At 37.2% G+C, this 15,045-nt stretch overlaps 1 protein-coding gene and 1 long non-coding RNA gene across 2 annotated transcripts in view; one reads left to right on the top strand and one right to left on the bottom strand.

Moving 5' to 3' along the window:
- Window positions 1-15,045, top strand: part of LOC136239146 (uncharacterized) — a 223,461-nt gene that overhangs the window by 120,317 nt on the left and 88,099 nt on the right. The gene's annotated exons all lie outside the window — the stretch shown is intronic.
- On the bottom strand, window positions 4,459-6,036 carry LOC136239193 (acid-sensing ion channel 1A-like). The gene has a single exon (XM_066029923.1). The coding sequence runs from the start codon at window positions 5,950-5,952 to the stop codon at window positions 4,459-4,461; it is 1,494 nt and encodes a 497-aa protein (XP_065885995.1). The 5' UTR covers window positions 5,953-6,036.

Raw genomic sequence — 15,045 nt, 5'->3', positions numbered from 1 at the left:
GGAGTGGGTTGTGAAAAGCATGCACTAGTAATTAAAGTACTCCCATTGAGAGGTGATATCTGGAAGGTTGGGCAAGATGAATCCAGCCAAGAGGTGACAAAGCAGTATCATTACTTATCAATAGTAGTCTCCTACGATTCAATAAAACTTGATAAACGCTGTCCACAACAGCAAATCAACAGTTTCAGAAGCAGGTTTACTAGCATGCATGCACTTGAATTCACAAGATTTTCCACCAAAAGAAATATAGTGGCTAGAGCCACCAGACAAGTTCTCAGTTTGTAACTTCACACACAAAGTACTGCAAGCAACATGTCCACAAGACCATGCCACTTGCATATCAGTTATTTCACTTCAAGAATTATATCAAGGGTGGCTTGTATAACCTTATAGCAGTTGTAGAGTTACACTTGTCTGACGAAGGGGCTACGTAGGAATTTTGAAAAGGGGTTTCCACTACAGCTAAGTGACTGTTATATTAGAGTAGTTTATAGTTTATATTGCCTGACTGCTTTATTAGAGTATCTCGATCTTTTCACTAAACTCATAATTCAGAACAACGCTATAGCTAAATGTGCTATTATGTGAGAAACTATTATTTAGCTATTAAAGTTTTAAAATGTGTTCTGTTCCATGAGAGATTCCAGATTCTGGAAACCTGAAGCTTCAATTTCTTAATGTTTCAAGTGCAGTGTAAAATTCAATGGGGTTTCCTGAAACCCCATGCAGCTGGAAACCTCCCTCCGTACGCTCGTGGTCTGACGGCATCAGGCAGACAGGCAGTTAGTAGTAAATTCTGCTAAATAAAGTATTAAATAAATTAAAGTATTAAATTCCATGGCAGCTTATCAGAAGCCTTTTTGGTTGCTCTCTAGGCACTTTTGGGCTTGCTTTTATCTACCTCACTAATATGAAGGTATTGCGCAGGCTGGCTTTGGGATGATATTTTTGGTCAGAAAAGTCATGATCTCTAATATACAGTACTATGATAGTTTTTCCTTCAAATTAGAGTATTCCCAGTACCAGACTTTGTTGTATCCATTTACACATATCCTAATGCAGGGCGGAGAATAGTACTTAAAAGTGTGTGTGTGGGGGGGCAAGTCATGTGGGTTGGCTGTAAGTTTAAAATCATTAACTGTACCTTAGTATGCTTTGCACTCTAGCATGCAAAGTGTGCCAATACTAAGGGGTCTGGAGGCATGCCCCCATAGGAAAATTTTGAGATTTGGATGCTTTGAGATTGAATCTGAGAACATTTTCAGTGGAACTTGTGTACTTGAATAGGACACTGCTATGTAATGACTATCATTGAGACACTGTACAATTAGATGTATCAGTAAATGAAGACATTTCAGATAGACTCATGCTGTTGATTATATACATATAGATATAAGTGTTAATGAAGACATATTGAAATAATTGCATATAGCAGGACGAATTTATAATGATTCTGCTGAATGTTCTATTAGAGTAGTTAGGTGACTGCTCTATTAGAGTATATCGATCTCATGCACTCCCAGCACTGATTCATGCAGTGTTCCATGTTTGCTTAACCTTTAGCACAAATCCCAGTAAATAAAGGCAAAGTAAGTTGGCTAATGACTAAACAGTTGCTTTACTTTGGCAACTGCATGGGCATTGGAAAAAGTGAGGGGGTACTGCCCCTCCACTTGTAAAAGTAGGGGGGTAGTTTCCCCCTCTGCCCCCCCTGTTTCTCCCCCTATTTCTCCACCCCTGTCCTAATGGCACTGTATATTGTATTATCTGAATCCTCTACTCAACCAACAACTAATAACAGACACTTGAGCACACCAACTAGCTATATATAAACAAGTATAAGGAAAATTAGGATTTTGAGTTCAATTAGGGATCACAGAAAAAGTAGGGAAACAAGGGAGGTCACCTATATACACCTGCAGATATACTAGTGAACATTTAATCCCTACTTCAGTCTACACCCATGACTGAATTAGGGATATTAAATGTCCACTAGCGTGTATATCTGAAGGTGTAGGCGAACTCCCTTGTTTTCTGATTGAACTTAAAATTCCTTATTAATTTTTCCTTATATTCTTTTTTGTTAATTATTATGACTGGTGAACCAGCGTGTACCACATCAAAAGAAAGGATGGCACCAGATTTAATGTTTTAGTCTGAACCCACTCCCCAGCTATCAATTATTGACTTGAAAGTGAAGTCACCATTATGCTTTGCTTTATATGTTCAATTTGTTACACAGTGCTACGAATGAAGGAAAGCAGAAGTGCATTTACTCTTGATAATACTGCACATGTAAAAATCATTCACTTTTTCATAAAAACATGAAAGTTTCCACATAAGTAGTACTCCTCATGACATGTAGTTTTTGCCATTGCAGTTTTGGCCATTTTTTGCACAGAAATTTGACCATTTGTGTCATTATCTCCCTGAGGCATTAATCAACATGTTGAAATATGGTGCCAAGTAAAGGACCTGTTGAACGAAACAACTAAGTTTTTATTATAGGTGATTTGATGATTTCAAAGTTTATATTACCCATGAGATAATTTACCTCTTTACAGGTAATTGACACTCCAAGGGCAGGTGGACTCAAAGAATTTTGCAGCTAATATAACTTCAAAACAGAATTATATATTGAACTTCAAATAAAACCAAGTTATTTCATTCAACAAGATCTATATTTTGGTACCATGTTTCAACATGTTGACAGATAAAGACATAGATGGTCAAATTTTTGGCTTATGCTTGCATCTGCTGCACAGTATTAGGAACAGGCTAAATAGTTAAGAAGTGGAGTTATGTGAAGTCTGAAGCGTAACATACATGGATGCCATTCTGGGGCTCTGAGAGCATGCCCCAAGAAAAATTTCAGATCAGGTATTAAATACTCTGAGATGTGTAAAAATGGCCATAAAGGTCAAGCCTGCAATGGTAAAGAATACATGTCATGAGTAGTACTATATAAAAATGTGTATAATTTCGTGGTTTCATTTTGGAGGCTACACCACTATATTAAATTGAACAAGGTTGGACAAAGAACGATGGACCAAAGGACATGCTAACTAAAGCACTGCTCTCCATGCCAAATATGGAGTGTGTAAAATTATTGTCCATAGTACAAAGAGGTCATAAGACGGACATGTTGAAAGATTACCTTAGAGTTGGGGACATCATGAATTTACCATTCAACTGACATTGTTTGTGTGTCATCACCATTTCTTTACTTTGTAGTACTCCTACACACCTAACTTGTATATGTATGTGGTTTTCATTAACCAACAGAAGGAGCACCCACGGTGTTAAATTTCCTTACTTTGGCCCTTTTCTGTTACACCTTTCCAGCTATAAGTCATTAAGTCTAAGTCCTTGAAACTAGGTTAGGTAATCCTAAGGCTGCAGCACATGTTGCTATCAGACCTTCAGTGCTGGTCACTGTAAAGTGTTAATAATAAATAATAATAAGTCACTTTTATAATCCTGGAATTCAGAACAGAACTGATACCACCTTGCAATTAGCTGCAGCTGAATGAGGATGGATCAGTAGCTACTACAAATCACTGACAGATCATTACAGTATAGACCCTCAGTTATCTGACCCTCATTTACCCGTACTCTCATTTATCCGAAATTGGAAATGACTGTTCTATTAAAGTATTTTAAGTATCAGTGTATATGTTCTATTAGCTTCAGTTATCTGAATAATTCACTTATCACTTTTACCATTGCCTGAGCCCATTGGGGTTTGGATATCCGAGGGTCCACTGTATATATTTTATATTTATTTATTTATTAATACTTTACAGGACTGTACAGATGAATAAACAAAATTAAACAACATTTAAGAGCTTAAACAATTAAATTACAGAACTATAAAGGTCTTGCACTGGTAGCCATATTTATATATAGATGTTGAGAAACAACAATTAACCCAATGAATGATACAGCATGCAGCCAGGAAGCTCTTGCATAGCCACTGAAAACCATTTTGTGTTTTCACTGAATGGTTTTCTGTAGCACAACAACAATCATGGGAACTTAAGTGTACGATAGAGAAGATTATCAAGATACAAAGAATCTTATTGCCATTTGCTGTAAAAACACTAAATTTGTTATATATAGCTGTAGCCCAAACTGACTACAAATATAACACAGTTTAATTATCCCTATATAGCTATACAGTTTTCAGTGGTTGGTCCATGAGCTGACAAATGGGCCACAATGTGAGGAAAATTGGTATAACAAAAGTGTAAATATTTATAGAACTTAATACAAATGTAATGACTGCTCTTTTAGAGAGTTTTAATTTAACATGCAGAAAACCTCTTGGAATTCCTTAGTAGAGCCCATGCAGGCTATCAACCCACCCTGATACTGTGCTCAGTATAGTTCATCTATAATTCATTGATTAAACTGACTCTATTCCACAACATTATAAAAATTAGTAAGTCATAAATATTAGTTGATAATACTTCTCTGAACTGGAGGTTTGAATAAATAGATCAACTCTAATACTTCAAAGAATGTTAGCAGACCAGCTCCAATTAATATGCCAATATATCCAATAAAATCTGCAATGTACCTGAACAAGGTGTACTGCAACTCTTCTTCAAAAAATATGTACTCTAAAGCATCATAGTATATAGCAAACTTCAAGACAGCGTTTGATAAGTGAGAAGTGAATGAGGGATCTAAATAATAGACTATTGTGCCATTTGGGTAAGTGAAATTCCTTATAGCCAAGTCTGGTATTGGAAAAAATCTAAGTGTTTGTTGAAGCCAATTGCTGTTATTATGTATATCAATTATATGTGGTGCTGGATGTCTGGCATAGGATTCTTGAATTTTATACTCCACACTTTCACAAGGTACTGGACAGTCACAATACTTTTGTTGGAACTGACGTTGATAAGGTACCAGACAATAAATAGTTTCATTGAGGGTACAAGTATGGGTACTACCAGGCATGTACTCAGCCTTACAACCACATTCTCTGATGGCAAGTTGTGTCTCACACTCTATCAGACACGACTCTCTGGAGTAACTCTTGAAATATGTCAGAGTGACATGATCATTACACTGTCCATCTGGGGGAGGTAGTAGTCGATGTCTTTTTTCTGTGATGACCATTTGTGTCCTTACACCTGGTGATATCAGTAAGCTGTTATGAGTACTGATGTGTGGAAAGTGATCATGGTCGTGAATAAACACATTGATTCCTGTTGAACCAACAGTAGATGTGAAGTATTCATACTGCTCCACATTCAGTCTAAGAAGTAAACCATATCTGGATCCTGGTCTGCTAATATGATAAGAGGTCAAGTTGCCATTTGGGTTAAAAGTGTGACACAGGCCAATACTACTTGGTCGTGTTGTGAAGTCTTGTACTGAACACGGTCTGTCATCAAATGTACATGAAAAAATCATATCTTCAATTTTATGTCCCATGTCTTGAAACAGAGTGTTGTTCCCACCATGAGCTGCATCGTACTGTTGTGCAAAACTAGCAAAGAATGAAACAGGTAAGGACCTAGCTTCAATAAGGTATGCTAGAAATAGATCTGCTTGTTCCAAGGATAAGTTATTTGAGAGAACAGCTGAATATTTTAATGGATTAATGTTACAAAATGTGATTGCAGGAAACTTCATCTGCTTTGGAAAGTGGTAACTAGAAGTAAGGTAAGTCCTCCTAGCTGCAAACCTGCTAGTAATTGCACCCAGTGAATATAACATTATAATAGTTGCTGCTAATAAGAACACAATCCAAAGCATAACTTTCACGTTGAACCTGCTCTCCGCGGTAAGGAATGGTATTCCATGAAATGACGAGTAAGCAGAACATGTATGAAAGCTCTTCCAAATTTGTAACGTTGCTCTTATTATTTTAGCAATGCGTTTGTTGTCTGTGTTGGTATCACTGGAAGCCACGGTTGCTGAGGCCCCTTCTTCCATCACGTGAAACTGTACAGAAGTATAGCACTCTACTACCTGGAATCGAGCAATTACTGTCACTAGTTAGCTAGTAACTTTCCCCTCGCTGTATGAGCATTATTTTGAATTTACTTTAGGCGTTACTATAGCTTCGCATATCTCACGTGCTATTCGAAAAGTAATGCCTTGAATGTTTATTGTTTGATCACAGCCATGCCCCCAACTGTTTTATAATGAAACAGGAAATCCAGATGCTCTAATGTAATAGAGCAGACATGCGCCCTAAAAGGATCGGCAGTCACTATTTACAGGCTTTCGGTAGCCTTAGCTTTCTTGCGGGTTGATAAGCGTACGCTGCTTCTTTGATGTGCACGTGAGAAATCGATGCTATAGCAACGAGTAGGTGATTGATTTTAATCGCCCGGGCTCGGTTCTAATACTAAGCTATAGCCTATTTGATGGATGGAAAAACGGACCGCTACAGCGTCTCCAGCCTGTAGTAACGAAGATGATGACAGTGATGGTTTTACAATAGATGTAATGACATGTAATCTCGGAAAGTGATGCTTACCAGTCTTCGCTTAGTATACTTGAAGCGACTAACGAAGACAAAAGCAACGTGGGAAGTGAAGAATGCTTCGCAGCAACACGAATTTGGGATAGTATTCGGAGATGCTTTGCCTACTCATCGTTTCACGGGGTACCATTCCTTACTGCTCACAGAGAATCAACCTGAAGTTATAATACTGTGGATCATTTTTTTGATTGTGTTTTTAACAGCCGTACTTATTCTAATGCTACTATCACTCGGTGCTATAACTAGCCGAGTAACTAGCAGGTTTATAGCTGGAGGGACTTATCTCACCTCCAGTTACCACTTTCCAAAACAGATTAATTTTCCTGCAATAACTTTGTGCAATATTAATCCTTTTAGAGCTTCAGCTGTTCTCTCAAATAACTTATCCTTGGAGCAAACTGATCTATTTCTAGCATACCTTTCAAACACCGTTGGTGTTAGGTCCTTACCTGTTTCATTCTTTGCAAGTTTTACCTGGCAGTATGATGTAGCTCGTGGTGGGAACAGTACTCTATTTCAAGAAATGGGACATACAGTGAAGATCTGTTGATAACCTGTACATTTGATGGTAGACCATGTTCATTGACAGACTTCACAACACGACCAACCAGTGTTGGCCTGTGTCACGCTTTTATCCCAAATGGCAACTTTACCCCTTATCACGTTAGCAGACCTGGATACAGGTATGGATTAATATTTAGACTGAATGTGGAGCAGCATGAATACTTTACATCTACTGTTAGTTCAGCAGGAATCAATGTGTTTATTCACGACCACGATCACTTTCCATACATTGGTACTCATAACAGGTTGTTGATATCACCAGGTGTAAGGAACAAATGGTAGTCACAGAAGAAAGATATCGACTACTACCTCCCCCAGATGGACAGTGTAATGATCATGTCACTCTGACATATTTCAAGAGTTACACTAGAGAGTCATGTCTGATAGAGTGTGAGACACAACTTACCATCAGAGAATGTGGTTGTAAGGCTGAGTACATGCCTGGAAGTACCCGCACTTGTACCCTCAATGAAACTATTTATTGTCTGGTACCTTATCAACATCAGTTCCAAACAAAGTACTGCGACTGTCTAGTACCTTGTGAAAGTGTGGAGTATAACATTAAACAATCCTATGCCAGATATCCAGCCAAACATCTTATTGATGTATATAATAACAGCTTTTTCATGCAAAGTGGGGGTACTTACAATACCAGACTTTGCTGTCTCCACTTACAGATACCCTAACGGCACTGTGCTCTATTATTTGAGTCCCTGATCACTCCAGAATTGATAACAGACAACTACATAAAGCTTGTTATATACTACGATGCCCTGGAATATATACAGATTAATGAACAACTTCAGTATACCGCTTTTACATTTATTGCAGATTATACAGGATTCATGACCTTCTTCATAGGCGTTTATTCTTTGAGATACTAGTGCTGATCTACTCATTGCTCAAGTAATAGCACATCTTGGTGTAGTATACTGATACAAAACATACTCAAATATTTCACTAATTCAACTATAAGATGTAATAAATATCAATGTATACATATTGTATCGTTTTATTAGTTTAGACTTGTAAGAAACTATATATAAGAATTTCTGATGCTGGCTGTGCATGTACAACTATAGTTTGGCCCATGCACTAGCTATTGGCCTTTAGCACATCAGATGGAAACACTTCTTGTCTCATAATTCCCATCATCAACCTATGAAAAAGTAATCAGTAATAGAACACAGAATGGCTATGGTTGCGGGCACATTCCCATCATGTGGTGGCATTTATGGGGTACCTTCCAGTAAGAATGCACACATCATTAAAGTTTATTATCATCAGAGTTCGAATTGAGAGTATATGGGGGAATACGAAGCACACCTATGGAGGTTAGTAGATAACAATTATCACAACAGACTATCTTGAAAATTATTATACTGTTCATGAGTATGCATGCACTTTACTTGGCCGTTCTATAGAGTGTTTGCATGTATATTGATCTGGGACGAAGTCCTATATAATATAGCTACATGTATTCTTACATACATGCATGGTTGGGATGGTTTGAGATAACTCTCACTTTTTCACCTGTGATAGCTATTAACTGCAGAAAAAACTGCTCCATGAAATTGCATTATATTTATTAAACTGCTGTGCAACTTGCCAAGCAGCTAACAATGTATATTATTCCTGGAAAAAATTTAACTATAAACAGCATCCAAGACCTAGAAGTGCATGCATGAGACTGGTAGCTGTGGCCAAAATACTGACTTTGTGCATATAGGGAATATATAATCTTTGTGCTTTGGACTTGCAACTAAGGTGGTGAGACAACGCCATGCATATGTACTTAATAGATGACTTAAAACTTAGATAGCTAAAACTACAACCCTTGAAGTGTTAGCTAACTTACCTCCCCTCCCCTAGCTCAGGGTCTTCATACCTTCACTTTATTTTACAATTTGAGCACTTGCAGATTAACATTAACAGCATTGCAACCATTTCTTGGCCTCCATGTGCCTTTGATTTCACAATTTTTTTCACCCAGACTTTTTAAGGCCACACCATTTTTTCACAGCTTGATTGGCTGTACATGTTTTTTCATCATTTCACTTCTTTTTGTATTTTAGTCCCAACACCATGCAGCCTATGGCTGACCATTGCATGCATGGGTTGATTGTTAATTTATACTCCACCAATCGGCCATGGCCATTCCTCCTTGGCAGAGATGCACATACAATAGTACACCACACAGTGCATACATACAATACACAATACAATTACAACAACAAAACTTACATTTAATACACATACATAACGCTACAACATTCTTCGTATACATGACACTACAGTAGTCAGTATACAAGACACAATGATGATTACCAAAGATAGACTTATAAATTTATGCTTTATACTTCAATATTTGGTAATATTATTGTAATACTGCACATTTTGAGGACTTCTAAAAGAACATACATAGAATGCTCTAGAACTTCCATTGGTAGAGCTTTACTTCAATACTATTGATAGAGTGCATGCATGCATGCACAGTTTTGAGGACTTACACAGAATGCATGTTCTAGCTATAGAACTTCTATTGGCCGGTAGAGCTTTACTTGGTATTCTACTATATTCTAATACATGCAGTAGGGTGCACATGAACATTTTTGAGGACTTTTATAACGCACACACACACACACACACACACACACATACATAATAGTTATAGTTAGCATATAAGAGGCGGAAAGGGGGAGGGAACCAAGGCCCCTCAGAATGATATCTCACAAAAATTATCCTTCTTGGAGTGGGGCTGAAAACCATGATTTTTGTCAGAATGCTCAAACAACCTAATGGAGCAGTCAAGGCCTTCATAGAAACATGTTCCTAAAAGTATAGTAAAAAAAAGAAGAAAAAAAACCAAATAAAAAGTTGCCTACAGTGGGAATCAAACCAGCTATACCTCTTATAGTATAGAGCGGCTAAGCGAAAAAATTGTTCACTTTTTAATAAAAGCACCAAACTTGGTACAACATTTGCTTAATTCATAATATTTCATATCAGATATGGTGCCATTAAAATTACTAATCATATCACACTCAAAGAACCTGAAAAGTAAAATCAATAGAAAATGTATTGAGGAAGCCATAAAGGTGCTCTGAGCTGGCTCAATAGTGAATGTACTGAAATTTTGCATCTGAATACACAAGCAAGGGATGGTTATATCCAAAAGCTGATCAAGGGAGGTGCCCACCCAGGTCATTAGCTTGCCATGTTAATAAGCACAGAGGGTTACAGCATATGAAGCCATAGATGTGCAATGTATTATTTCTATTGCATCATACTTGTACTTTTAACACTGAAATATTAGCTCCATTTTAAATAACAGTTTATTTTACCACATTTTGAAGATTTTTTGATTGCATACATAAATTTGAAATACTTCCATGTGATTTAAGCAAAAATGAAGATTCCAAATGCACTTGTATGGTTTCTCAACCAACTAGAAATAGGCATACAACCCAGTTTTAAAGTTTCAAAACATGCCCTAAGGTAATGAGTTTAATGTGGCACCATATCTCAAATGATTTAGTATACCTTACTCAACTTCCACAGAAAATTTGGTGCTTTTATCACAAAGTGAACAATTTCATCAAAATTTGTTGCTAATAGCCGCTCTACTATTACTTTGAGAGCTGCATGCAGGTGTCTTACCACTGTACCAAGCGTAAATTGGATGGCTGCAGGTTCGAGGCTACCTAGGTCCAGTCATGGATTTTTTCTCCTTTCTCCAACTTTTCAAACACAGCTAAAGTCTTTGAGCAGGCTGTAGGACCAGGTGTCCTACAGACCTTCAGCACTTGTGCTGTAAAGCATTAATAAAAAAATAAATAAAAAAGTACCAGGTCACATGGTTACAGGCTGTTTTGTACTGCTTATAAATGCTATTATGTTCATTAACCCTGCATATAGTCAACAGCTAAAAACTTTGCCATGAGCTGTTTTAAATACTTTTGACTAAAATTTGGCATTTTAGTTACATAAAATGGCTATATAAATTATTTTGGTGAACTTTGAGACACTGCATATTGTGAAAGCTTGGCTACAGCTTCGAGGGGGCAGACCCCCTGCTGCCAAAGATTCTATACCCTGCATGGTCAGCATTTAAACATTTACATAATAGTAATAATAACTTTACAGCTAGTGCATGGTATGGTACAATTACAGTAAAGAGCATAGGAATAGATACAGTCCAGATCTAGATACTCTAATAGAACAGTCCAGATCTAGATACTCTAATAGAGCAGTCCAGATCTAGATACTCTAATAGAGCAGTCCAGATCTAGATACTCTAATAGAACAGTCCAGATCTAGATACTCTAATAGAGCAGTCCAAATCTAGATACTCTAATAGAACAGTCCAGATCTAGATACTCTAATAGAGCAGTCACAGTATTCAGAGAAGCATGCAGTGTAGCAAGGTACTTAGGTATGTATGTGTAGTTATAAACAAGGAGATATATATAGTTGGTGGAGGGCAGCTATTGTCAGGAGGTACAGCATAGTTACCGTTTTTGTTTGTTTGTTTGTTTGTTTGTTTGTTTGTTTGTTTGTTTGGTCTTCAGCTTACAACTGGCCTGGCCCCCTCACTCTTTGGCCTGCTCCACTGCCCCTGGTAAAGAGGATAACATTAGATATACATATTGCACTGATGGTCTGCTAGCAACCCATGCTATAGCAGCCGGAAAAAAAGACTTAATTACATTAATACTTAATTAAAATTAAAATTAGGGGTAGGAGCAATGTTACAGCAATTCTAGCAAGGGCAAAGGAATTGATATGTGCATGAATTACTTGGATCAAAGTGTCCTGTAAAATGGTTCCACAAGTGTTCGTATATGATTGATTTGATTGTATTAAAGTGTAGTTCAGTGTTGATAGGGGGAAGAGCATTCCTAATAGTCTAGGAAGGCGATTGAAATAGAAATTATGAATTTTATGTCATGAATAATTGTGAAGCAACTTGTGAGCTGTAGTTAATCTTGTCCTACTATTATAGAGAAGGCTACGTAAATCAGAATATTAAAGTGGTCACTTGGCTTTTTTAAAGATTTCACAAAAAAAGTATATCATAATAATCAAGAGCATACATACATCATGCAGCAGAAGTAGCTTTATAAAGGTGTCTAGGATACTCCCAATTTTTAATAGTGTGCTTTTGAGGAATCAATGTAAGTTTCCCATTATATATACACTGCATATTCATTCTGTATAGCTATACTGTGCTGCCATACAAACCATGATAATCTGGTGATTCTGCATGCATGCTGCAAGCCTATAACTACAAGTTAAATTTTCAGAGGGGATTTCCAGAACCCCAGGAAACCCTTCTAAATACATCCCTGATAATTTGAGGGACATGCACCTTTTCAGATGTTGCACAGTACTGCAACAGTGAGGATTTGAGAACACAAAGACCTGACACTTTAACTGCACACACACACACCAACTGACCAAGATACTCTATATATAGTTCAGTACATAGTCAATCATTCTAATTATTATAATAGTATTTTCATGGCTTGTGTGTGTGTGTGTGTGTGTGTGTGTGTGTGTGTGTGTGTGTGTGTGTGTGTGTGTGTGTGTGTGTGTGTGTGTGTGTGTGTGTGTGTGTGTGTGTGTGTGTGTGTGTGTGTGTGTGTGTGCAGCAATGCAGTGAAAATTGTCTTAATTTTTTGGAGTATTAGCTACATGTCACCATGCAGGTAATTCAATTGATGTGTGTTTCAAACAATCACTTCCCTTGCTTGAACATGTATCTTATAGCCAGTTATCAGTCCAAACTGACAATGGCAAGGGTTGTAGTATAGTATAGCTTTACAGTTTTCATGCACCATGCATGGCCTGACAAATGCATAGAAATAAAACCCAAGTTGGGAGTTGCATGCAACAAAAGAAGGTGTAAAACTAGTCTAAATGTAATGACTGCTCTATTAGAACGTTATTATTTTCCATGTAAAAGCCTCTTGGAATTTTTTATAGTGGGGCCCATGTAGGCTGTAATATGCCACTGTACCATAGCTTAACTAATTTATTTCAGCAAATAAATTTACATAACCCATTAGGATTAGCGAGATTATAATTTTAACTGACTAGCTGTATCGTTTATAAAATTAATATGTACAATATAAGATACAATATAGTAAGCCATAAAATTTAGTATTATAGTTGATGATGATGTTATTGCTTCTCTGAAGGAGGCTTGAATAATGAGTAGATCAACTCCAATAATTCAAAGAATGTCAACAGGCCAGCTCCAATCAATATGCCAATATATCCGATAAAGTCTGCAACATATCTGAACAAGGTGTACTGCAACTCTTCTTCAGAAAATATGTACTCTAAAGCAGAGTCAATTATTACTGCCTGACATAGGCCATTTGTCAGGCAAATATCATGCATGGCCGACCATAATGGAACCTGCCTGACAAAATGTCAGATCAAAATAAAAGGAAGTTGTGGAGTTTTTATAGTGAAGCATTTCAATAATAGCAAACACAATTTGACAACAATGATTGTATTATTATTATAGGTTGAGTCACTATATTCTATCAATGTATTGTAAGGATTTCCCTATTATGGTGAACTGTGTAAAACAGTAGCATATCAATGTCAGGTAATGCTTTAGGTTGTCTGACATTTTCACTGGGATTTGAAAAAAATTATAATTGTCTCTGCTCTAAAGCATCGTAGTATATAGCAAACTTGCTGTCAGTGGCTGATAGGTGAGAAGAAGTGAATGAGGGATTCACATAATACAGTATTGTGCCATTTGGGTAAGTGAAATTGCTTATAATAAAGTCTGGTATTGGAAACAACCCAAGTTGAAGAAAATAGCTGACATTGTATAGACCAAGAATATGTGGTCCTGGATATCTAGAATAGGATTCTTGAATGTTATACTCCACACGTTCACAAGGTACTGGACAGTCACAATACTCTGGCTGGAACTGAAGTTGATAAGGTACCAGACAATAAATACTTTCATTGAGGGTACAAGTGCGGGTACTTCCAGGCATGTACTCAGCCTTACAACCACATTCTCTGATGGCAAAGTTGTGTCTCACACTCTATCACACATGACTCTCTAGTGTAACTCTTGAAATATGTCAGAGTGACATAATCATTACACTGTCCATCTGGGGGAGGTAGTAGTCGATATCTTTTTTCTGTGATGACCATTTGTGTCTTTACGCCTGGTGATAGCATGTAACCTGTTATGAGTACCGATGTGTGGAAAGTGATCATGGTTGTGAATAAACACATTGATTCCTGCTGAACTAACAGTAGATGTGAAGTAAAGAAGAAGTAAACCATATTTGGATCCTGGCCTGCTAATATGATAAAAAGGTCAAGTTGCCATTTGGGTTAAAAGTGTGACACAGGCCAATACTACTTGGTCGTGTTGTGAAGTCTTGTACTGAACACGGTCTGCCATCAAATGTACATGAAAGAATAATATCTTCAATTGTATGTCCCATGTCTTGAAATAGAGTGTTGTTCCCACCATGAGCTGCATCGTACTGCTGTGCAAAACTAGCAAAGAATGAAACAGGTAAGTGCCTAACACCAATAGTGTGTGAAAGGTATGCTAGAAATAGATCTGCTTGTTCCAAGGATAAGTTATTTGAGAGAACAGCCGAATATTTTAATGGATTAATGTCACAAAATGTGATTGCAGGGAAACTTCATCTGCTTTGGAAAGTGATAACTAGAAGTAAGGTAAGTCCTCCTAGCTGCAAACCTGCTAGTAATTGTACCCAGTGAATATAACATTCAAATAGTTGCTGCTAATAAGAACACAATCCAAAGTATAACTTTCACAGTGAACTGTCTGTCCGCGGTAAGGAATGGTATTCCCAGGGCTGCCCAGAGAAATTAAGGGGCCCAGGGCAAAGAGTTAAAGTGGGGCCCTTCACCCAAGTTGTAAGGTGAAGACCAAAAAAAAAAAAAAAAAAAAAAAAGGT

Source organism: Dysidea avara, chromosome 11 (genome assembly GCF_963678975.1).
Source record: "Dysidea avara chromosome 11, odDysAvar1.4, whole genome shotgun sequence".
NCBI lineage: Eukaryota > Metazoa > Porifera > Demospongiae > Dictyoceratida > Dysideidae > Dysidea > Dysidea avara.
Note: the sequence above shows the minus strand (reverse complement) of the source record. Positions and strands in the feature narration are given on the sequence as shown.